The sequence below is a fragment of the Phyllopteryx taeniolatus genome, chromosome 14, assembly GCF_024500385.1.
Source record: "Phyllopteryx taeniolatus isolate TA_2022b chromosome 14, UOR_Ptae_1.2, whole genome shotgun sequence".
NCBI classification, from domain to species: Eukaryota; Metazoa; Chordata; class Actinopteri; order Syngnathiformes; family Syngnathidae; genus Phyllopteryx; species Phyllopteryx taeniolatus.
Window position 1 is genome coordinate 1576673 of NC_084515.1, and position 25214 is coordinate 1601886.

Below are 25214 nucleotides of genomic sequence, written 5' to 3' on the forward strand. Positions count from 1 at the left end.
TATTAGGCATTTTCTCTCTAAAGATCAACGGTAAATGACCTCCAGTCATCCAATCAAGTGGCTCTGATATCATCGCCTGTGCTTGAGAAGTAGAATGTTGTGAAAAGAGACATTTACACACAAATCCTCATGCTAAAGCAATTAATTTGAGATCTCGTAGATGAACAAATTGAGCTGACATGGTCCTGCCATCACACGTGTGTATGTCATTATAACCAAAATGTAGGCGAGGTGAAGCCCCTCTTTTCAAACATCTGCTCCCAGCATGAGCCTGACAGAGGAGCTACACAAAGGACAGATCTGGTTACATTCTGCAAGCAGGACATTTTATTGAAGAATCATAGGCAATGTCTCTCTCTCTCTCTCTCTCTCTCTCTCTCTCTCTCTCTCTCTTTTTCTCTCTCGCTCTGGAGTTTGCATGTTCTCTCCGTGCCTCCGTGGGTTTTCTCCGGGTACTACGGTTTCCTCTCACATCCCAAAAACATGCGTTGTAGGTTGATTGAAGGCTCTAAATTTCCCGTAGGTGTGAATGTGAGTGCGAATGGTTGTTTGTTTAGATGTGCCCTGCGATTGGCTGGCGACCAGTTCAGGTCTTGCCCGAAGATAGCTGGGATAGGCTCCTGCACGCCCGTGAACCTAGTGAGGATAAGCGGTACAGAAAATGGATAGATGTATGGATTCCTACCTCTACTATATATAATCAATACAAGCGGATCAGATATCGATATTGTGGCACACTTGATGACAATTTGGGCTCTTTCCGTATCAATTATTAAATTTCTGTAAGTCTGTTACAGTACATAGATCGATTATTGCGCAATTGCTGTATCGTGATTGTTATTTGATTTCGATTTAGACAAAAATTATGATGTTGTATGAATTGCCAGCCTTAATATGTGTTATCGATAAAAACAGATACTATATTGATATTGTGGCAGACTTCATGACAATTTGGAATCTTTCCGTATAATTTCTACAGGTTTTCCCCTAGTCTGCTACAATACTTAGATACTGATTATCACTGTATCGTGTGTTTATTATCTCTCCCAGTTTTGTGACGGTTTCTGCAAAACTAAACATAAAACTGACAATGACACGTGTATTTACCCAAGCCACATAACTTTGACTCATGAAAGTCCGCTAGCTTATTGCTAACATACGCTTAATGCAAATACCCATAGACGGGCTAACAAAACTAGCAGATGTTGATCTAGTTATAAACCTTGAAACAACTGGCATTTGAACACAAACAGTGCAGCAGCACATGCAGACAGAGAATATAAGAATGCCCACAGGCATATATTCTTAATGCTCTGCGAAAAACAACTAACATTACTACATCTTAGTTATGACCGTCTCCTTCATTGTACTGTATCAGAATCAGAATCATCTTTATTTGCCAAGTATTTCCAAAAAACAACACAAGGAATTTGTCTCCAGTAATTGGAGCCACTCTAGTACGACAACAGAAAGTCACTTGACAGAGAACACTTTTGAGACATAAAGACATTGAGAAAAACAGTCACTGAGCAATATTTTTTAAAAATATCACTCATGTCATCCATTTTTCTTATATTTTCAAATCACCATTCCATGTTATATTTATTCTTTGAATACATGTACACGTCATGTGTTTTGAATACCTGTACATTTCGTATCCACTCTGACATAGTTCAACAGTACCCTCTGTTGGCAGACTGCAAAACTACATCAGCGCCGTCGCTGTTGATTCTACGAATTGCTGAGCCAAAATGATGATGCGGTTCTATATTTGGGGCCTAATACACGATCGGGTCTTACTTAATCAAATGATTTATTTCCACGTTGAGTGAGAATGTGATTTATTTTGAACGTGGCTCCTGGAAAATTATTCGACAACAAGTGAGGGTGGTTTTAAGATACGAGGCACACCGGTGCCCCGCCATTAACACCAGAGCCTATCTCACCGCGTGAAGAAAAATGCCCGCCCGCTCGCGCGGCGCCGGACAGCAAAGGCAGCTCTCCCCCCTCCCCCACCCCCAATGCGCCATTAGCCTCTGACGTTAGCTGAACAAGAAGAAAGCTAGCTCGCCTCGCTGCTCACCAAAGTAGCCTGCGCTCGCCTAAAGGACGACCTAAATATCACATAATTTGAGCGATTTTACCGAAAAGCAAGGCATTTTGTGCTCGTAAAGGGTCGCGGTGAGTATTTTGTTCCCAGCTATTTTTCATTTTTCCTTCCTTTTTCTTTTCTTTTTGGATTTTTTTTTTTTTTTTTTTGTCCGCAGCGATGCTTTTTTCGATTTTGCCGAGCTAGACGCTAGTTGCCCTCCTCCTCCTACTCCCCAGATTTAAAAAAAGCAAGCACTGTTTGTGGTTTGAACGACAAAGAAGCACTTTTGGAGGCACCCTAGCTGCAGTTTCTTCCAGTTTTGCAAGCTGGCGTAGGTTGATTTTTGCGGTGGTTGTTCGGGAAACCTGCCATTTGACTGGACTGATGTGTTTTTGGCACGCTTTTTAGACGACGACGACCCCTTTTCCTCTACTCACTCACACACACACGGTTAGCCCTCGGTAACACGTCTGGTTTGGTAGTTTACCCCCCCCCCCCCCCCCCTCCTGATTATCGACCACATAACGCAGACTTTCGCCGCTTTACTATTTTTTGTTTTTTGTGGCTATTGAGATGATTGCTGCACATTTTTAGCTGCCTGGCTAATATTAGCCACGCTAGCCTTAGCCTAGGCTAAAGCGCAAGGGTGTGTGTTATTCTCTCTGGAACCTGGTGATGGCGCTATTGGGGCGTGTTTGCAGGGGTGGTTTGCTCTTTTTTTTTTTTTATTGGCTTTGCTTTTATGGCTCATACTAAACAGTTGGTTATATATATTTTTTTTTTGAGCGTTTTTCCCTCCCACGGTGATGATGAGGATGAGGCCATTTTGAGGACAAGGGGACATTTTTTCACAACTTTGTATGGACTACAAGTGGTTTCAGTTTTGTTGCTTACACAATTTCTAATTAATTAAAAGCCTGTTTAACTGAAAGAGTATGATGGTGGTTTATATTTATATAAAGAGAAAAGAAAAACGTCACTCTTTCCTATTCTTCAGTGGTCCCAATAAACAGCATCAGGGAGAGATGAAACTGAAAATCACTTTTATGGAGACCAAAATGAGCACGCAAGCAGTTAAGAATCAAATGCACATGCCCAAAGTTATATTCTGCATGTATTTTTTTTAAAGTGCAGCCCTATGTGGTGTGCACCACCTCCTACCAAAATGAATTTGAAAGCATTCAAGATCACACAAGATACACTTAAAATGTAGATAGTGAAATATTTAACCAACAGTACTTTTTGTACATTAGAAATCATAAAGAGCCACCAAAATTATTCTTCCACCATGCAAGATTGCAAAAAAGTTACAAAATGATGACAGAGACTTATTTACCATTTTTATTTATTTTTTTTTTAATTTTTAACTCAAACACTTTTTAACTCGGTACTTTTTGCAAATTAGAAAGCAAATGCTGCAGCTACCAAAATAAATTTAAATGTACCAGTACTCAAGACTGCAAAAAATCTACTTAAAAAGAGGACAATGATTTAGATGTATAATTAATATACTTTACGCTGATCTGATCGGTGTTATCAGTATCTGCCGATAATTAGCATCTTTGTATGCTGATCCGATCAATGACGTCATCGATCGGCTCCGCACAAGACATTTAACTCCGCGTCTTCGTCATGGATTAATCCAAAAGCTAGTTTATTTTTAGCCTTGTCATGTGTCTTGTTGCGCAGTACTGTAACTATCTGACGGCCAATAAAGTTTTTTCCATCATGTCGGTGAAAAATGTCATCGGTGTGGGACTATTTTGCGGTGTCTCTGACAAACAACATGTAAGTTATTTGCAGTCTGTGCACAACTGAAGTACGTCGATCTCTGGACAACACCCGTCCATATAGCTGGGAGAATAAGAAAGTTAGAGTAAGCATGTCATTAACAGTATTTATTAAAGTAATTTAATTGCAATAAAGTAATTTAATTACAGTAAGTTAGCACCCATTATTTCTATCATGGAATGTTGATTTGACCTAAACTTATGTCAGTGGCCAATGCTTGAATGCACCCTAGAGGTCATTGGTGTTTTAACGTTTGTCTAAAATGCTAGAGAATAATTTGAGCTGGACGGGCTCCATCACGCCCGCAACCCTTGTGAGGATAAGATGGACAGAAAATGGATGGATACAGTATACAGTACACAAGTATATACAATAAATGAACAAGTCATGTAAATAAACACATTGCTCCATCTTGTGATCGGATCGGTGATCGGTTATCGTTTTTTTTTTTTTAAACTTGCTGATCGGTGATCAGCCCCAAAAATCCTGATCGTGTAAAGCCTAATAATTAACAATACTTTTTGCACATTAAAAATCACAAATGGCATGCAAGATCACACAAAAAGCACTTGGAAACACAAAAGTGACACATTTATAAATGGCAGCATTTTCATACAAATGGATAAAATTCACTTAAAAAGACAGCACTGATTCTTTTAACAATACTCTGCGCATGAGTGGCAGCTACCCTCAATGCACATCACTTTTTCATTCCTATCAGATACTGATAAACAACTTGCATACATCCTGGATTACGTACAAATATTTCGCCTGCAGTTAGAGGTACTTAATGTCAAACATATCTCACGTGGTTCCCCACTTCCTTCTAACCACTCAACATTCTTACCATCAAACTTCGCAATAATACTCACAGTAACCTGATTTGTGGATTTACCCCTGTCTCATTGTACTTTTGATGTTGCCGCTTTCGTTAAAACATTCCAGTGTAAACGGTCATTGACGCACATGGACGAGGAAGTTATTCAACCTGTAGCTTGAAATACTTGTAGGGCACCTTCAGTCTGGTTCCTGGTTGACACCCATGTGACATTCTTGGGTGTTTTATGCCAACACGAGCATCTCGACAAAACAATGGCCTTTCAGTTTGGTTTTGACAAACATAAAACAAGACTGGTATTGATAGAAACAGATGAAACGTGTTTTTCCAAATGGTCCTAATCCATTGTGGCTAGATCGTGTCTGACTGGTTGACTTTCAAGTACTTTTCAAAAGCAGTTTTTAGTTTTTGAAAAAATGCAAACAAATGTTTCACACAGCCAATATAAACCCAGTAAATGTTTTAAGTTACATTTGATCACTGAATACACATAGTTTCGCACTGTATGATAAAACAAAAATGAAGTAGTACTAGTCAGTCTTTGATGAAATGTAACAGATGTAGTATGAAATCAATATTTAATGAATTGAGTTGATTGCGTTATACTGAGCAGCCAGCTACTTTTCTGTCATACAGTAAGTTCTTTTCCCTGTTCTATGATTGGGTCCACCCTCTTTCACAAGAAAAACAAACAAAAAGCAACACAATTGAAGAGTTAATCCTATCGTGCCTGTGACAAGCAATGATTAAAACTGCAAAGTTTTATGTTTGAGGCATATTTTTCCACAAAATTGCTCTGAATTGTTTCACCTTTCCACCTTTGAGGTTGTCACATTCTAAACTCATACACAAGCCATCAAAGCGTGTTTACAAGATGGTTTCGGATAAGAATAGGACACAGAGCCCTGTGTCTTTTTTCATTTATTTTTTCTCTCTCTCAAAATGACATCAACTACAAGTTTTGCATGCTAATCACACAGTGTTGATCATAAAAAATTGCAATTTTTGTTTCCTGACTTGGCAACATAACGTAATCAAAATCAGCTCTCTGGCTGATGTTAAAGTGGCTCAAGGGGATCCTTCTACTGCTTTCCAAACAACCCATCTGTTACATTCAGAAAAAAGACATGAACTTGTATTGTTTTTTTTTATTATAATCAGAAAGTAATATTTTGTCACTACAATGACAGATCTCTGCATAATGTTCCTGAATATTGTCATTATAGAAAAGTCAAAATTAAGGGTAATTTTATACCTTTTTATTTATTTAATCAGAAGAAATTAAGTCTTCCACAAATATTATTAAGTCAAGCTCAGACCTACACCAATGCTTGACATTCTTAATTTGGAACAATGCAAACTTTTTATTTATTGTTAATTTATCTTCTGTCTGTCTGTCTAGGTAACGCAATTAAGAACAGATTCTCATTTGCAATGCTGACCTTACAGCAGAGTAAGAAAAAGCAAAACAAAAAAAAGCAAATACCTAGACAACTTTTCATTTAGAAAAATTAAGAAAATTGCCTAAATATTGTCATTATAGAAAAGGCAACATTAAGGAAAGAAAATAGCATTTTGCAAAAAAATGCACTTCAGTTGAAGCATTTTGCAAAAAAATGCACTTCGGTTGACCACAGACATCCACCAAGATAGGGCAATCATCAAATGCAACAGTGCGCATATGCCAGAATATTGTCGAGAAAAATGTATTTGTATTATTTTATTTTTTTTATTTGAAGAAAATAACATTTTCCAGCGGAAACAAAACTCAGTTGAGCGTGGACCAAAAAAAGGCCCCTATGCCACCCCTCCAAAAATGTATTTTTAGTCTGTCTAAAATTTGGATTCACACATCAAGTTGGTCCTCACACATTAAAAGTTCTAGAAAATGTGCTCTGATGTCCTAGTACTGGTAATACTAGCTAGCCCTCCTTGGTGGCTCGTTGTCGGACGCTTGTGTTTGTTTGTTACTAGCCACTCAACACCTCACCACCAACATTCCTCCTACCTACACTGCACACAGGTAAGAACACTTGTTGCGCCATAACCCCTGCCAAGCGAGACTGAGGTGTGTGTGGTTGTTGTTTTCTGTCACCTCAGTTAAAAATCTCACGTGAGAGAGAAAAGAGGGGCGAAAAGGTGAAGGTTCGAGACCCCAGGCCAAAGTGAGCCCCAGCCCACTGTGTCAGACAGAACAGACGACTGCCCTGCACACAGACACTATGGAGTGAGTCATGACCAATCAAAACAATCCTCACCCAACACTCTTTCTCCACCCCTGCGTCCGCTCTGGAGGGTGTCATTGTTGATGCCGCTGCTGTTTTATGTTTGCTCTGTGGGGGATACATTGCGAAAATCTGTCAAGGCCTCATGTTACAGTGCCACAAAACGCTCCTTGCACACTAATATAGTAATTGCAAAGTAATAACCTAATAATGCTTTTCAAGGAATATCTCTCACCATCTGTTTGGTTGCGTCATCAATATCTCATCACAATTTGCGTGGGAACAATAAGATGATTATTTTGTTTTCCCTAAAGTATTGCCCTAAAAGTTTTAATTTTACATCATATAGAGGCCGGGGGTGTTTATTTACTCAACTACGGAGTAGCAGGTGTCTTATGAGGGGTTTAAATTGGTGGTAGGCCTTTATTTGCATATAAATTGTATTATTATATATTTTTGGACATTTACCTAGAATATTATCGCTGCTCCAACTCCAAACAGTGATTTGTACTAGCTCTATTTTTCTAAAAAAAAACAAAACAATTTTGATAAATTTATGAAAATGAATCAAACGTAGCTGCATGCTTGATGTTGGACAGTAACAATATATGTATTACAGTGGATCCCTGCATATTCATGGTCCAGCATTTGCTAATGCTCCTATTCTCAGTTTCTTTGGTAAACGTATCCCCTGGTATTCATGGAAACCCCTGCATAGTCTGTCTCTTTATTTATTTATTTGTTTGCCAATCCCCTCACTGACAATTCCAACCCCCCCTCCAATTTTTTTAATATGGTGACTTTAAGGGAGCATTATTTGTGGATTTTCATGAAAAGCTACGATATACACACTGTACAATTAAGAAAATTTTTGTTTTAAACGTTTTCATTTCCCACTTTAAACATCAGCTTTACAGATGCGACGTGTGATTCAGTATGTGTTGTCAAAAACATTTTACTGCCACACATGGTGGTACCAGTCATTGTAAAATGAAAGTCATTGAAGTGGGCTACACCTGGCCAATAATTGGGGGAAGGCGTTTAATCAAGCTAAGGCCATCATTTGAGGAAATCCTGCGTTTAACACCCACGTTTGCAACTTTGCAACAATATTAGTTTTAAACCTCCCGTTTGACGGTGCTCCTTTTTTGGTGGTAATTAAAAAAAAAAAAAACTGTTTGAAGGGATTATTGATTTTTAATTGACCAAGGTAAGGTAAATTTCTCCAGCTGGCCGTAGCTGACGTCATCTGCGTTGAGCGTGTATTTTATTATAAGTAGCCTTCATGGAGAATTTGTTCTCTGATTTTATGATGACTTTGTTTTGTCAACATTTGTTTTATTTTATCTGAATGTCTAATGTTACGAGTTTGTTACCAAATGATTGACTCTTCTTTTCAGGTTGCCGCCTGCTAGTGGTGTTTCTTATGATTGCACTCTTGACCAGCGCAAAATGGTCAAAGTGATTTCCAAAGCGAACAATTTCTCTGATTTGGAATTTTGTTTGTTCTGTCTCGTATTATTCAGTTTTTTTTTTTGGGTGTAGTGTAGACTTCCATCAAGGCCTGGCAATCTTAAATTGGAATACCACATCATTGTATACCTCAACATTCACTGCGGTTTTTAAGGAATACGTCAAAAAATGCCAAGTTAAGTAGAAGAAAATAAAATTTTGCCTCAAAACTCCAGACCTTCAACAAGGCCTGGCCTTTCTAATTTGGAACAGCACAACACTGCCTTTGAAAGAAATTGAGGGGGGGAAAAACTGAATCTCACCCAAAATTTGATTCAATTTTCTGGAAGTTCCATAGTCTGTTTAGTAGATTTAGCCGTACCCTGCACCAAAACAGTGACGACACCGCAACTTCCCTTGGTGGAGGTACTATTACAAGTAACGACCCTCTATAGAACTTTGCAGCTTTTTGGTTGGTGACATCAAAGACGACGATGCTTCGTGCGTATCACTCGGTGGCTAACCGGCCGTGTGTTGTGCTCGTCTTTTTTCACTGCCAGCCGTTCGCCAAGCACCGCCAGCTTGATGGCCGCCAGTAATGTCACCAACAAGACGGACCCGCGCTCGCTCAACTCGCGGGTGTTCATCGGCAACCTTAACACCCTGCTGGTGACCAAGGCCGACGTGGAGGCTATCTTCACCAAGTACGGCAAGATTGTGGGTTGCTCCGTGCACAAGGGCTATGCCTTTGTGCAGTATGCCAACGAGCGCAACGCCCGCTCCGCTGTCGCCGGGGAGGACGGGCGCATGATTGTCGGCCAAGTGCTTGGTAAGGAGGCCCTCTTACGCCTACCAACACGGCTATTTAAAAAAAAAAAAAAAAGTATATATAAATATATATATATATATTTTTTCTTTGTAAGGGATTTGGTCAATTGTCCATACCCAAACCTCTAACCCAAAAGCTACCCATTACCATCAACCCCAACCCATTCTTAAAACAACACAACAGGGCTGGACAGTTATGATTATGGCCAAAATGGTAAATGCTGCTAACTCATAGCTTTTCTGTGAGTTTGTACACTACATATGTAAAAATGTTTGCTATATACAAGCAATGCCCATGGTGGTATGCTAATCAGACACAATGCATTGCGTCTGTTGTCAATGCAGCATAAGTCACTAATCCTTGACAGCGAATAAACTACATTGTGACAATTATCGTTATCACAAAGGACACAGAGTATAAGACTGGAGACAGACAGCAGCTAAGACAGTTGCTATGCTATCGTGACCTGAAGTCGCAAAACACCCAAAAAAAAAGTGATTGGGTGGTACATTACACTTGTCACATAGGTGTGGCTGGAACTGCGTTATAGTGGAGATTAGCCAACTTTGAAGAACAAAATAGCAGACAAATTAGTACGTGTCAATAGAAGGAAATAATGAAATACGAATGAATGAATACGATAATGCTAGACAGCTACATAAACACAGGGACTGTTAACTGGAAATGAATTAATACGTCAGCACTGCTACTTCACTTGAGAAAATAGGCCTATAAATTTAAAAATACATTAATGTAACAAATATTTAGAGTACACTGTATAAGATAACCTTTATTAGTCCCACAACGGGGAATTTGCATAATTTCAGCAGCAATAGTGGATACAGGAAATACAAAAAGAACATTCAAGAGAAGACATTTGGCTGCAAATGTGTCCACCATTACAAGATTGATGCAATGAATACAGTAAAATAAATATTGAGGCCATAATTTATTATTACAATTCCAGAGTAATGATTATGTTGTGAAAATAAACAGTATGGAGAATTATTTTTATCCTACTACATAACATACTACAATAACTGTGCCATTGTAATGTTCTTGACATAATTTCAAAAATATGTAAATTCAAAGAAATTGTTCTGGAAATTAGTTTCCCGTAGGTTGGCAGCTCTGCAGTCATAGCATCCATGCTAATCAGTCCCCTTTCGGCGAAATTCGCCATTTTGAATTCAAAATAGTCCATTTAGAAGAATCATCTTTTTTTTTTTTAAGAAGAATCATCTTTTATTGTCATGAACATGCATGCATGCCCACGAAATTTGTTCTCTGCATTTAACCCATCACAGTGAACGCATACACATGTTAGTGGAACGCACTAGAGCAGGGGGCAGCTGAATTTACGTGAATTCGTATAGATCTGATGAGTTTTCCCTTGGGGGAGGTCATAGGCATCATAGGCTGTTTCGTACTCCTTGAATGCTGGCAGCTTGATCCATTCCACACATCCACTATCCACACACAGATGTAATTTCCAAATATTACTCCGCAGCGGACTAATATGCGACCGCATCGGCCTGCGGTTCCGCCTGTGCACTCGGGACCTCCTTTGGATAAGTCACAAGAGTTGACGAGACCAGAAAAAAACACTTCCGCCGCTTCTGCTGTTAAGAAGTAATAGTACTTTTGGTCTGTTACAATGATCTAAAAGTCGCTCGCTACTTTTATTTATCAATTATTGCTTATTTATCAACTATTTCGTGTGTGAGACTACGACTTCCGTATCAGGCACTGATTGCGCCAATCCAATTTAAGCGCTAGCGACGTTTAAGTCTAGTTCACCAATCAAACAACACAAGAAAGTCACCTGACCTCACACAACGTCTTCTATTGGGTTTACATTTAGACAAACAAAAACAACAGCTTTCATGTATTGTAGTATTTGTCTGGCACTGTCTGCCTAAATGTGCATATTTCAACCTACTTATAACTAGGCTTTACACGATCAGGATTTTTGGGGCCGATCACCGATCGAGTTTAAAAAAAAAAACGATAACCGATCACAAGATGGAGGAATGTGTCTATTTAAATGGCCTGTTCTTTTACTGTATATACTTGTGTACTTAATTGCACAAAAAAATATATTTACAATGTATCCTTTGTTCAACTATGCCACTGAGGCATAATGACAGACAGAACAAATGAATGTTCTTCTATTAGATGGCAGGAAGTAAATACAGTAATTAATGTATCCACTTTTTGTGACATTGTTTGTTTGTGTGCCGTGAGAGTTTTCAATTGTAAAATATGTTCCTTGGCTCCATAAAGGTTGGAAATCACTGCTCTCGTCAGATCGTGTATTCTAATCAGTCAGGTCAAACCAACATTACAACATGACAGAAATAATGGGTGCTAACTTAGTTTAATTAAATTACTTTATTGTAATTAAATTACTTCACCCACACCAAAACTTTAGAGCATGATTCGACACAACGGCGGCATATTTACGTACAACCGTCAGTGCTAGCAGTAGCTTACTAGGCTACATACATTTTGTTGCCTGCTTGTAAGCTGTATCGTATTGAGATTACATGAACATACATCAAGCAATCCTTAAACGAACGTCCTCTCTCCTGTCCTGAGCACCGTTGACCAGCAACACGTTTTTCCCCATAATACAGTCTGCGCGATCCACTCTTGTTGTTGTCGCCACGGTAACGAGTGTATCCGGTCGCATTTGAGTTGACAAGATAAAGCCCAATGATCGTAAAAAACTGGATGCGGTGGTATCGGAATACAAGATTTTATTTCAGTAGTCTGACAGTGCAATCCTGAAAGAGCAAATTTGTCTGACCCGGGCATTACGTGTTGTCTGTCTCAGATGTGTTGTCTGTCCCACATCGCCGGCATGTTTTTTTTTTTTTTTTTTAAATAACTTCATTGGCCGTCAGATATTTACAGTACTACGTCAAAAGAGCGTTTGGATAAAAGTATACTGTGCACGATGGCGACGTGGAGTAAATGTCTTTTGCGGATCGGCGAATTATGACATTAAAGCCGATCAGCATGCTAATTATCGGCCTATACCGATCAGGCCGATAAAATCGGTGTGAAGTCTTATAACTTGAGAAAACAAGTTATAAGAAGACTTGTAACTTGTTTTCTCAACTTGAGTGTGGACACGCAAACGCATAGTAATATCAGAATTTGCACATTCACATTTTATTTTTATTTTATTGATGTTCATGCTGTAGTTAAAAAATCAGAAGATGCTCACTGTTTACTTAGTACTTGTAATTATTTCACTGTGTACTTTTTACTCTTAAGTAATTTTTTGGAGGACTACTTTTTACTTGTCACATTGTCAAGTATTGTCTACCTACCTCTGGAGCGTACATCCTCTCTTGCTACTCTTGCGTCTTTCCTCATCAGATCAGCCCGTGTTGTATTTGTTGCATTGGTCTTTTGTATTTTCACGTTGAGGTGCTGCGGGTCGTGGCTCTGGTTGTGGTCCCAGCGGAACCACGAAGTACACGTAACATCGGCGACGATCTGATCCGCTAGCACATCTTGTATTAATTAGGAAACACGCCTACAATTATCTAATTAGTTTACGGATGTTAATGTTAAATGTATTAAACGACAGAGCGATGTTAGGGATTATGTCACAACACAAAATGAACTAACTTCAAATTCAGAAATGGCCAATAAAAACAGAAAAATACTGTTTAATATTTTCCCGGAGGATGGATTTGGGATTAGCCTTGGAAATTGGTAATAGTGAAAAATTAAGTGAAACAGACAATGATTTTAGTGACTTCTTTTCCAGAATGAGAGTGCTTAAAGAGGAGGATGCTATTCATGTGGCACAGCTTGAAGCAGGCATCAGGTGCAGGTGGAGATGGGCCTGCCTCAAGTTCGAGGCCAAAACAAAAAAAAAGCAAAGAAATGAGGCAAATTTAATTTTAATCTTAAATTTGTACATCAAGATGTACTTGAGCAGTGTAAATAAATGTATTTCTGTGTGAAGAAATATTTTTGTAGCGTCTTCCAGATTGCTTAATTTAATTGCTTTGGAGTTTGCCTGTCTGCATAGCCATAAATGCAATTTTACTAATGATTGGCATAGTTTTATAATTAATAATTGGCGGGTTTTATTTATTTTTGTATTTTGATTAATGTAAACTGCTTTGTGTTGCATTCTTTAGTATGAAAAGCACTTACAATATCAGTTTGATAAGTTCTTTCTGTGTTTCGGCCTTCGGTTTTCGGCCTTGGGCCCCCCAGTTAAGGTTTTCGGTTTTAGTCAATTTTCATTTTGGTGCGTTGCTAATAAATATGAGACAGTAAAGTTACCCCAGGCGTGCCAATGTTTTTACAAATGCCTGTATTTATTTGTATTTGTTTTTTAATTTCTTTTATATTATTGTACTTGTTACTAATTTATTTACTTTTGTTTCAAAATCAGTTAATTGTTTCTTAATCGTGATTTGTAATAGCAATCAAAACGTGATTAGAATGTTCTTCCATAACCGCACAGCCATACAATACCTTAACCCCAACCAAATCCCAACCCTGCCATTGCTCTAACCTGAAGTAAACCCTAACCATACTCAAACCCTAACCCTGACCCAAACTCAAAGTCAAACCCTTATTCCAACCCTAACTCAAACCTTAACCCACACTTAACCTAACTAAGCCCTCACACTGCATTTTAAACACTCAAACCTGGACAAAGGGTTACATTTACAATCCCAATTCCAATGAAGTTGGGACGTTGTTAAACATAAATAAAGACATAATACAATGATTTGCAAATCATGTTCAACCTATATTTAATTGAATACACTACAAAGACAAGCTATTTAATGTTCAAACTGATAAACGTCATTGTTTTTAGCAAATAATCATTAACTTAGAATTTTCTTGCTGCAACACGTTCCAAAAAAGCTGGGACAGGTGGCAAAAAAGACTGAGAAAGTTGAGGAATGCTCATCAGAATCATCAGAATCATCTTCATTTGCCAAGTATGTCCAAAACACACAAGGAATTTGTCTCCGGTAGTTGGAGCCGCTCTAGTACAACAGACAGTCAATTTACAGAACACTTTGGAGACATAAAGACATTGACAAAAAACAATTGTGCAAAAAGATGCAGAGTCCTCTAGCACTTAGAGCAGTTCGAATGACTAATATTGCAATAGTCTGGTGCAATGACCATTGTGCAAAGGGCGCTGAGACTTCAAGGATTGTATGCGGTTTAAAGTGACGAGTAGTGCGATAATCTGGGACAATGTTGGTTGTGCAAATGTTACAGATACTCCTCAATCAGTGTGCAAATGGAGCAGATGCTACTCTGGCATGAGTGGCCAGTATATGCAAATAGTGCAGCATGGCGAGACAACTATAGTGAGTGGACGAGTAATACATAATTTGCCCCACAGAAATGTGACAACGAACTCAAGTCAAAAAATTGCCAGCTTGTTGTAATGGAATTATAGGTTAGGTGTTTAAGAAGTTGATCGCAAGAGGGAAGAAGCTGTTGGAATGTCTACTAGTTCTAGTTTGCATTGATCGGTAGCGCCTACCTGAGGGAAGGAGCTGGTGACCGGGGTGCAGAGGGTTCGAGAGGATTTTGCACGCCCTTGTCTTAGTTCTGGCAGCGTGCAAGTCCTCAATGGTGGGTAGGGGGGTACCGACAATCCTTTCAGCAGTTTTGATTGTCCGTTGCAGTCGGAGTTTGTCCTTTTTTGTAGCAGCACCAAACCAGACTGTGATGGAAGACCACAGGACGGATTCGATGACCGCTGTATAGAACTGTCTCAGCAGCTCCGGTGGCAGGCCGTGCTTTCTCAGAAGCCGCAGGAAGTACATCCTCTGCTGGGCCTTTTTGAGGACGGAGTTGATGTTGGTCGCCCACTTCAGGTTCTGAGAGATTGTAATTCCCAGGAACTTGAAGGTCTCGACGGTTGACACAAGGCAGCTGGACAACGTGAGGGGCAGCTGTGGCGAAGGATGCCTCTTGAAGTCCACGATCATCTCTAGTCTTGAGCGTGTTCAGCTCCAGGTTGTGTCGGCCGCACCACAGCTCCAGCCGCTCCGCTTCCTGTCGATATGCAGACTCGTCACCGTCCTTGATGAGGCCGATGACAGTGGTGTCATCTGCAAACTTCAGGAGTTTGACAGTCGGGTTCGCTGAGGTACAGTCGTTCGTCTAGAGAGAGAAGAGCAGCGGAGAGAGGACACAACCTTGGGGCGCCCCAGTGCTGATGCTGGGTGTGGATGAGGTGGCCTCCCCCAGCCTGACCTGCTGTGTCCTGCCCGTCAGAAAGCTGTAAATCCACTGGCAGATGGCAGGTGAGACGCCTGTTTGGAACATCCCACAGGTCAGCAGGCTAATTGGGAAAAGGTGGGTGCCATGATTGGGTATAAAAGGAGCTTCCCTGAATTGCTCAGTCATTCACAAGCAAAGATGGGGCGAGGTTCACCACTTTGTGAACAAGTGCATGAGAAAATGGTCGAACAGTTTAAGGACAATGTTCCTCAACGTACAATTGCAAGGAAATTAGGGATTTCATCATCTACGGTCCATAATATCATCAAAAGGTTCAGAGAATCTGGAGAAATCACTGCATGTAAGCGGCAAGGCCGAAAACCAACATTGATTGCCCGTGACCTTCGATCCCTCAGGCGGCACTGCATCAAAAACCGACATCAATGTCAGTAAATACAGTTCAGCGCTACATCCGTAAGTGCTACTTGAAACTCTACTATGCAAAGCAAAAGCCATTTATCAACAAGACCCAGAATCCCCGCTGGCTTCTCTGGGCCTGAGCTCATCTAAGATGGACTGATGAAAAGTGGAAAAGTGTTCTGTGGTCCGACGAGTCCACATTTCAAATTGTTTTTGGAAATTGTGGATGTCGTGTCCTCGGGGCCAAAGAGGAAAAGAACTATCCGGACTGTTATGGACGCAAAGTTCAAAAGCCAGCATCTGGGGCTGTGTTAGTGCCAATGGCATGTGTAACTTACACATCTGTGAAGGCACCATTAATGCTGAAAGGTACATCGAGGTTTTGGAGAAAAATATGCTGCCATCCAAGCAACGTCTTTTTCATGGACGCCCCTGCTTATTTCATCAAGACAATGCCAAACCACATTCTGCACGTGTTAGAACACCGTGGCTTTGTAGTAAAAGAGTGCAGCTACTAGACTGGCCTGCCTGCAGTCCAGACCTGTCTCCCATTGAAAATGAGTGGCGCATTATGAAGCGTAATACAACGGCGGCGACCCGGGACTGTTGAACAGCTGAAGCTGTACATCAAGCAAGAATGGGAAAGAATCCCACCTACAAAGCTTCAACAATTAGTGTCCTCAGTTCCCAAACCTTTATTGAATGTTGTTAAAAGAAAAGGTGTTGTAACACAGTGGTAAACATGACCCTATCCCAGCTTTTTTGGAATGTGTTGCAGCCATAAAATTCAAAGTTAATGATTATTTGCTAAAACAATAATTTCTCAGTTTGAACATTAAATATCTTGTCTTTGTAGTGTATTCAATTAAATATAGGTTGAACATGATTTGCAAATCATTGTATTCTGTTATGTTTAACACAATGTCCCAACTTCATTGGAATTGGGGTTGTAATTGGGAAGACTCCCATTTTCCTTCCTTCACTATAATCAGTGTGACGTCCTCTCACTCTCGCACCACTATCTGCAGCAAGGAGGATGCCTTTCTTTGAATCTTTTTTTATTTTTTGTTTTTTTCCCCCCTCAGATATTAACCTTGCAGGAGAGCCCAAACCCCACCGCTCCAAAACCACCAAACGTTCAGCTGGAGACATGTATAGGTATGTGCCGCAAGTATCCTCATTGTACTATGGAGGCAAATTCGGACACAATTCTGAATTTTATCTAACATTTCAGGGCAAGCTTCAATTGTACCTTTTTATTTTTTCCTCCCATTCAGCAGTTCGTCCTTCGAACTGGACTATGACTTCCAGAGAGACTACTACGACAGGTGAGTCTGTCGCCAGCACCCTGGAAACAACTCTCTTTTGTCACGAAACAGCCTCACGGGTGTTTTTATTTTGACGCCACAGAATGTACTCATACCCGTCCCGCGTACCCGCCCCCCCTCCGCCGCTCTCCCGCGCTGTCATCCCGTCCAAGCGTCCGCGGGTCAGCCTCAGTAGCGGAGGCGGAGGCGGAGGCGGCGGAGGCGGAGGTGGCGGAGGAGGCGGAGGCGGGGGAAGCAGCAGGCGGACCAAGAGCAGCTTCTCTTCATCCTCCAAGAGTAGCCAGAGGACTTATTCGTCCAGAGGTAGTGAGTATTCTGACTCCTGTTCATCGTGGGGACGACAGTCCAGACCCACCCGCAGTTTGTGAAAATCCAGAAACAATGAACTGTGAGAGTTGACTGTATTCCAAACCTTGATATAAATTCTGAAAAAGCCCAGAAAGTAGTAAGTAGCACTCCGGCCCACATGCCTTCAGATGAATGGTCTGTAATGTCCAGGTATGGGTACCGAGCCGCAGTATTAAAGTGGCCCTGGGGGTCAATTATTAAAGACCGTAGTATAGATAAGCTGTGCCCTTAACACACAGGTGTCAAACTGGAGGCCCGGTGGCCAGATCCGGCCCGCCACATCATTTAATGTGGCCCGCTAAAGCAAATCAAAATTGCTTGTGTTCTGGTGTAATACCATGGAGATATGTGCAAGCATTTTTTTGTTACCAATCCCCCTTTGAAAAGAAATGTAATAGTTGAAAAATGTTTTTATAGGCTTCTGATTTCAAAACTGGCTATTCATCAATGTGTTGTGTATACTGTATGTAATTACAGTATATGAGGTAAACTTTCATTTATATGGGTTCACAGTTGTAGCGGCCCTCCGAGGGAAGTCATAACTACGATGTGGCCTGTGACAAAAATGAGTTTGACACCCCTGCCTTAACGCTTCTGTTAACGGTCTTGGACTAATTTATTTTAGATTTATTTAGGCTACATAAACGTTATTTTGCACCTTACCTCTTCAATCTTGTTTCTAAATTGCAGTAAAATTAAGTTATTTGTCTCACAAGCAGTTTCACAATCTGAGGTGAGTCGTCTTGCGAGAGAGACACATGGCTGGGTCCTTCCCATGCCTATGTGGTTCTGTGCGATCATATTACGATATAATTCATAGTATTGTATAAAAACGTCCATCATGCCATATAATCCCACAGTGTCTGTATTGTTGTTTTGATGTGTAGGTTTAGTATTGGGTTGGCTCTGTTGCTACACAAATGTGTGCTACACAAAAAGATTTTTCCACTCTTAAAAGGTTTTGTATTTATTACGTACCCCACACATAAAGTTAAAAAATTGTCCATTTAACAGTTTTGGTCGTCGTGTGTGTGGTGTGCTCAGAGAAGCTCAACACAGCACACCGCATACAAAGATTCTGTTCCACCGCCAATCTAGAAATCTTGGGTGATCCCAGTGAGCTCAAAAAAACGAAGAAGAAACACTTCCGGGTACGTGCCGATGTTTCCAAAATGTTCCAGAAGGTTGCCGGAGCCGAGAGCCTTTTAAAATGGCGATGATCTAAAAAAACGACATGCTTTGGAAAATACTTCTTGCTGTCTGGGTAACCCACTTTTCTACAAAAGGGAAGGGGCACAAACAAGCCGATATACAGGTTGATTGAAAAGCAACTCCCTTTTTTAAGTACCGTATTTTCCGCACTATAAGGCGCACTTAAAAGATTTTAATTTTCTTAAAAATCGACGGTGCGCCTTTTAACCCGGTGCGCCTTATGTGTGCAGTGAGTTCCAAAATCTGTAAAAATGTGCGATTTTGGTAGGTGCTCCGCTTGATTGACTGTTGGACCATTTCCCGCCGACATAGGGACGTAATACGTACACTACGTACGCTGGCAGCGATAAACCAATTAGAGAACATTACGTAAAGCTACGTACAGTACGTACGCTTACCTCCGCCACGCCTCCGGTAGGTATACTGCACTACCAGTATGCTGCAAAACATTTGTTTGGCTAAGGACCCCCGAAAATGGCATCAGCGAAGAGACATGCTTACGAGGCACAATTCAAACTACAGGCTATCAGTTACGCGGTTGTAAATGTAAATAGAGCAGCCGCGAGAGAATTCAAAATAAATGAATCTATGGTTCGGAAGTGGAGGAAGCAGGAGAATGAACTGCGGCAAATTAAGAAGACAAAACAGAGTTTCCGCGGGAACAAGGCGAGGTGGCCAGAGTTGGAAAACTAACATGTTGTTGTCGGAGCTTTCGCGAAAGTCAGCATCATTGCTGAACAGGCATCCGGCAACGAGACTGACTCCGACAATGCCGAGAGGGAACCCAGCATGTTTGATGGTGAAATTGCCCAGCTGTTCAATTCAGGTACAGAAGATGAGGACTTCGATGGATTTGTGACAAAAGATTGATCAAAAAATAATGTGAGTGTATTTTTAAATGCGTAGTAGAATAAAGTTCAACCAAACTCACTGTTTTGCTTCAGTTACCTCGTTTTAGCATGCGCCGAATAATATAGTGCGCCTTATGTATGGGTGTAGTACAGAAATAGACCCCGTAATTGAGACTGCACCTTACAATCCGGTGTGCCTTATGGTGCGGAAAATACGGTTTTCTTACAAGAAATGAACATGAGAAGAAAGTCTATTGCATGGAGTTTTATTTAACATTCGATATGGGCGCCCGCATTAGCCACCAGTTTCTCAAGCCGCCTGGGATTAACTGATTTCACAAGGATGGTGGAATGTTTTTTGGTTTGGTTGGAAAATTTGGTTTGGAATTTTAAACAAAATAATCGATCTGAAAAGAAAACGAGAACATACACAAAAAATAGAGAAAAATATTACAACATATGAATAAATTATAAGTATTTTAAAATAGGGAGTTACTTTTCAATCACCCTATATATACACGTGTGTGTGTGTCAGAATCACCTTTATTTGTCAAGTATGTCAGAAACACAAGGAATTTGTCTCCGGTAGTTGGAGCTGCTCTAGTACGACAACAGACATTCAATTGACAGAATCGTTTTGAGACATAAAACATAAAACACAGTCACTGAGCCATAAAATGTTACCAGTAATGTGGTAATGCGAATACATTTATCATTTATTATTATTTATTTATTTATTTATTTGACAATTGTGCAAAATGATGCCGAGTCCTCCTAGCAATTTAGAGAAGTTTGAAATGACAAATAGAACAATAGTCTGGTGCAGTGACCATTGTGCAAATGGTGCAGAGACTTCAAGAACTTCATGCAGTTTAAAGTGACTAATAGTGAGATAATCTGGAACAATGTCAATTGTGCAAATACTTCCCAAGCTCGAGTGGCCAGAATTGGTCAACAACAGAGTGGAGAGACTACTACAGTGAGTGCACGAATACTGTATAATTGGCCCAACAGAGATGTGACTACAATCTCAAGACAAAATTGGCAGCATGTTAAAATTGAATTGTAAATTAACTGTTTAAGAAGTTAATGGCAAGAGGGAAGAAGCTGTTGGACTGTCTGCTGTTTGCATTGTTTGAGAGCGCCTATCTGAGGGAAGGAGCTGGAAGAGGTGGTGACCTGGATATGGAGGGTCCAAGAGGATTTTGCATGCTCTTGTCTTAGTTCTGGCAGCGTGCAAGTCCTCAAGGTTCGATGGGGGGGAACCGACAATTTTTTTCGGCAGTTTTAATTGTCCGTTGCAGTTGGAGTTTGTCCTTTTTAGTGGCAGCACCAAACCAGACTGTGATGGATGAACACAGGACTGATTCAATGACTGCTGTGTAGAACTGCCTCAACAGCTCATGTGGCAGGCCGTGCTTCCTCAGAATCCGCAGGAAGTAAGTCCTCTGCTGGGCCTTTTTGAGGATGGAGTTGATGTTGGTCTCCCACTTCAGGTCCCGAGAGACTGTAATTCCCAGGAACCTGAAGGTCTCGACGGTTGACACAGGGCAGGTGGACAGCATAACGGGCAGATGTGGCGAAGGATGCTTCCTGAAGTCCACGATCATCTACAGTCTTGAGTGTGTTCAGCTCCAGGTTGTGTCGGCCGCACCACAGCTTCAGCCGCTCCACTTCCTCTCGATACGCAGACTTGTTACCATCTTTGATGAGGCCGATGACTGTGGTGTCATCTGCAAACTTCAGGAGTTTGACAGCCGGGTGCTGGGACCACTAATAACACAGGTTATATTAAGATATCAAGTCACAGGTTCTTACAGGTGTTTAGATACATCCCACTGCACCACTCATCAGTAGCTTTGCTCATTTCCCACATCCTGCCCTGCCCTTTTCTGTCCTCTCACATATTGTATTACTTAGCTGTTGAATGTCCTCTCCGGGTGACCCGGTGATGTTACTTGTAGTCAAATATCTACACTAACTATCGTTCTGTTGTTGTGGTTCGCACACCCCTATACCCTTTGTCCGTTCTGTCCCTCGGTTTATCCCCTAAAGTCCTTTTCTGTCCAGCTACATTTTCAATAAACATCAGAATGATTAAAAAAAATTAAAATAAAAAAAATAAGCAGAAGTAGTATTCCAAACTCCTCTGTAGCACAGCAAAACTGTTTCAACACAAAAGGCATAGAGATTCACCATTCTGCGTGGCTATGCAGCTGAACAGGACCGGTTAAAAAAAAAAAAAAAAAGTTGCCATTTGGTTAAAAATTCATTGTTTAGCCATGATTTCAAGTACAAATTGTCCAATGTTTTTTGTGGAATATATGTACATATGCATGCATGGTCATGCTGTTCCTCCCCAAAGAAGGGTGCGACCAAATCATATGCTGGTACGACCAACTGAAAAAGAGTGGGCGCACCAATGCTACGAGTGTAAAAGTTAGTATAGAGACCCGTTATATAATTATGTTTAACATAATGATTTGTACAAATATTTTTTCTGTAGTTTTTATTCATTTATTTCGCGTTGTTGCAATTGCAAGACTAACTACTGTAGTTTTTAAAAAAGCAGTGTTAATTCTATTTTTCTGTATTTTTCTACAAAAAGAAAAAACAATTTACCGATAAGAATACCGTTAAAGTACCGGATTGATAAGCAGTATCATTAAAAGTGGTAGTATTGTTAAAATCTTCTCTATACCCATCCCTAAGTCACATGAATTCTGAGTTTGTCCTTTTTTCTTCTTAGTAAAAGTTGACGAGCTGCAGACCATCAAGCACGAGTTGACTCAGATTAAAAGCAAAGTGGACGACCTCCTGGACAGCCTGGAGCGCATGGAGAAGGACCACAGCAAGAAGTCGGGTACGGGAGCAAATGGTCTGCTGTTTTGGTTATAATGCACTATTTTAGGGTCATTTGGGCCATAAGGGTCCGTCACACAAGTTTAATCTGATTGCTACTAAATTTGAACCACATACTCCACACAGTACTGTCCATCCATCCATTTTCTTTACTATTTATCCTCACGGTCACAGATTGCTGGAGCCTATCCCAGCCATCTTCGAGCGGGAGGCGGGGTACACAAGCCAGCCAACTAGCCAGCCAATCCCAGGGCACATAGAACCAAACAACCATTCGCACTCACACCTACGGGCAATTTAGAGTCTCCAATCAACCTACCACGCATGTTTTTGGGATGTGGGAGGAAACCGGTGTGCCCGGAGAAAACCCACCCAGGCCTGGGGAGCACATGCAAACTCCACACAGGCGGGGCCAGGAGTTGAACCCCGGACCCCAGAACTGTGAGGCAGATGTGCTAACCAGTCGCCCACCATGCCGGCTATACAGTAATGTACTAGATAAAATTGCTAGTAATCAGTTTTTGCATGAGTGAGTCATTGCAGCAAAGCTGAATGATTTGCTATTAAACACACCACTAAAGCCATTTTCACTCAACAGCATCAAACTTAAATGGTCATGTCTATCATGAGTAGACCCACAAAAGCCTCAAGGAGCCATACCCGAAAAGACACTGTCCAATTTCTACCAAATTTGAACCTTGTATAACAGACAGATGGGGATACTGAATTGTGTTTTTGTCTTTAGATATGGGCAAAACGTGGTTGCGAATTGTCCTGTGCCATAAAAGTCAACTACAAGTCAAAAGTCAGCTACTTTCCAATGCAACTACAACTATTGTTTTTGAGGTTTTTTTCGGGGGGGATTCATCCCCTAAAGTGACTTTCACAAAACAAAATTTGGTAGGCATGTTTATCAACAGACCCACGCAAGCGTCAGAAAATGATGCCTGAAGAGGCAAAGGAAGTTTCCAATTTTTGTCTATAGCAGCCACATAATTTTTCCAGGTGTCCTTCAAAGACTTAGTTCTAGAGATGTTGTCCCATAAAAACTTTATAAACTTGCATATGAGACAGATGGGTGAGTTTCCCTCATTTAAATGACCATGAAACACAATACTCTCTAAAGCACCCCCACAAGCTTTCTCAAATGTCTTTTTATTATGTTTTCTAAACATGTCATGTTTGCGTTCTGGCAGAGTCCAAAGCCATTAAGCCTGAGCCTGGCGAGGTGACCTCCCCGCCTCACCCTAGCAACAAGAAGGACGAGGCCCTGAAGCGAGACCGGGACAGCCAGGAGCTCAATGACAGCGACGAGGAGGAAGAGGAGGAGGAGGAGGACGACGACGATGAAGAGGAGGGAGACCTGCTGGAGGAAGAGGAGGAGGTATGATTGACACCCCCCCCCCCCCCCACACACACACCCAAAAGAAAAAAACTGCTGACTCATCACTGCCTCATCCATGTGCACATGCCATTTACCAACATGCAATATCTAAATGTTAATTTTTTTTCTTGTTTTGATTAGTACTACATTACTGTGAGTATTTATGCGTGAATTGTGCTACTGTGACAATTGAATTCCCCTCGTGGGATGGTCTATGCAGCTGAAGAGCCAAGAGCGGGAGGAGGAAGAGGAGGAGGAAGGCGAGCATGTGGAAGGGGATGACGACGGCGACAGCATCAACGGCGAAGACGACTCATAGGCCCCCTGACCGACCACACCTCACAGCGGCGTGATTCGACTAGTAGGAACTCAGACTTCAGTTTTAACCCTCAAAATGTAGATTCAACAACAATGACAAAAAAAAAAAAAGACGTGCACGGAAACGAGCATGGTGTGGACACAAACGCACGCACGCGTGGACACACACACACACACACACACACACACACACACACACACACACATGGTTATTGTGCTCATTTGTGGCTGCTGTGACAGGAAGACTTTGCTGTGTAGCCTCTTTTTAGCGTGTCCCAACCAGCAAGCTACTCAGTCTTGTTTTTCTTTTTAGATCTCGTAAACGCGTTTGTTCGCTGCCCTCGTCGTCTTGTCAGTTGCTTTGACCCCCTCGTGTGTTTTTTTTTTTTTTTTATACTCTTCACTTTCTGTTTTACTGTAAAGGAATAAATTGCAATAAAATATTAAAATGACATGGGTCTCTTTGTTTTGGATTTCAGTGTGTATACAGAATCGAGAGGAAAGCTCAAAATGCTTATGATAGTGCTTGCACAATGTCATTGGGAAGACAGCACGCCCTACTCTAGATTGAAACATTGAAGAAAAATGTTGTTCCTTTACAGAAAGTGAAGGAAAGGGACTATTTTTCTTTCCAAACTCAAACATTGCTGTATACATTTTGAAAATGTTTGCTTTCCTCAAATCCCAACTACCGGTCATTTTGTTGTATGAACACAAATTTGACTGAATTCCCCCCAGTCTTTCAGTGTTAAAAATGCCAAGCTGACAAAAACTGTATGATGGTTTAATTTTTGTAAAGGAATTGAATTTGTTATTAGTAGTCACTATAAAAGGTCCATATGTTACATTGTATATTAAAAAAGGCAATTCAAAATATTGTGACGGAGTCCATATTACTGGCTCCTAATAATCACATTTTATTGATATGATGTCTTGGGTTTTGTCAGTGGCCTTACAATGGTCTTAAGTTTTAAATTTGGCGTCTAAACTTGCAGATTCACTAAAATTTAATACATAAAATGAAAAATATGGC

At 40.8% G+C, this 25214-nt stretch overlaps 1 protein-coding gene across 5 annotated transcripts; it reads left to right on the forward strand.

Annotated features, from left to right (window-relative positions):
* The first annotated feature begins 2022 nt into the window (after positions 1-2022).
* On the forward strand, positions 2023-24633 carry LOC133489559 (heterogeneous nuclear ribonucleoprotein C-like). 5 transcript variants are annotated; one of them, XM_061798769.1, is made up of 9 exons: positions 2023-2181; positions 6822-6948; positions 8959-9227; positions 16964-17036; positions 17156-17206; positions 17289-17512; positions 22367-22480; positions 23676-23863; positions 24084-24633. In XM_061798769.1, exons 2-9 carry the CDS (start codon positions 6944-6946, stop codon positions 24180-24182), a joined length of 1023 nt encoding a protein of 340 aa, XP_061654753.1. In that variant the 5' UTR covers positions 2023-2181; positions 6822-6943; the 3' UTR covers positions 24183-24633. The 5 variants fall into 5 exon arrangements, with proteins under 5 accessions (XP_061654753.1, XP_061654758.1, XP_061654757.1 ...); XM_061798774.1 differs by having other exon boundaries at positions 17289-17509; XM_061798773.1 differs by having other exon boundaries at positions 17159-17206.
* Positions 24634-25214: the final 581 nt, after the last annotated feature.

What these genes read in the sequence shown, in the direction of transcription:
- LOC133489559 (XM_061798769.1), top strand. An exon ending in GATTGTCGGCCAAGTGCTTG is followed by an intron (nt 9,228 to 16,963) that starts GTAAGGAGGCCC and finishes TTCCCCCCTCAG; the next exon opens with ATATTAACCTTGCAGGAGAG. An exon ending in GACTTATTCGTCCAGAGGTA is followed by an intron (nt 17,513 to 22,366) that starts GTGAGTATTCTG and finishes TTTTCTTCTTAG; the next exon opens with TAAAAGTTGACGAGCTGCAG.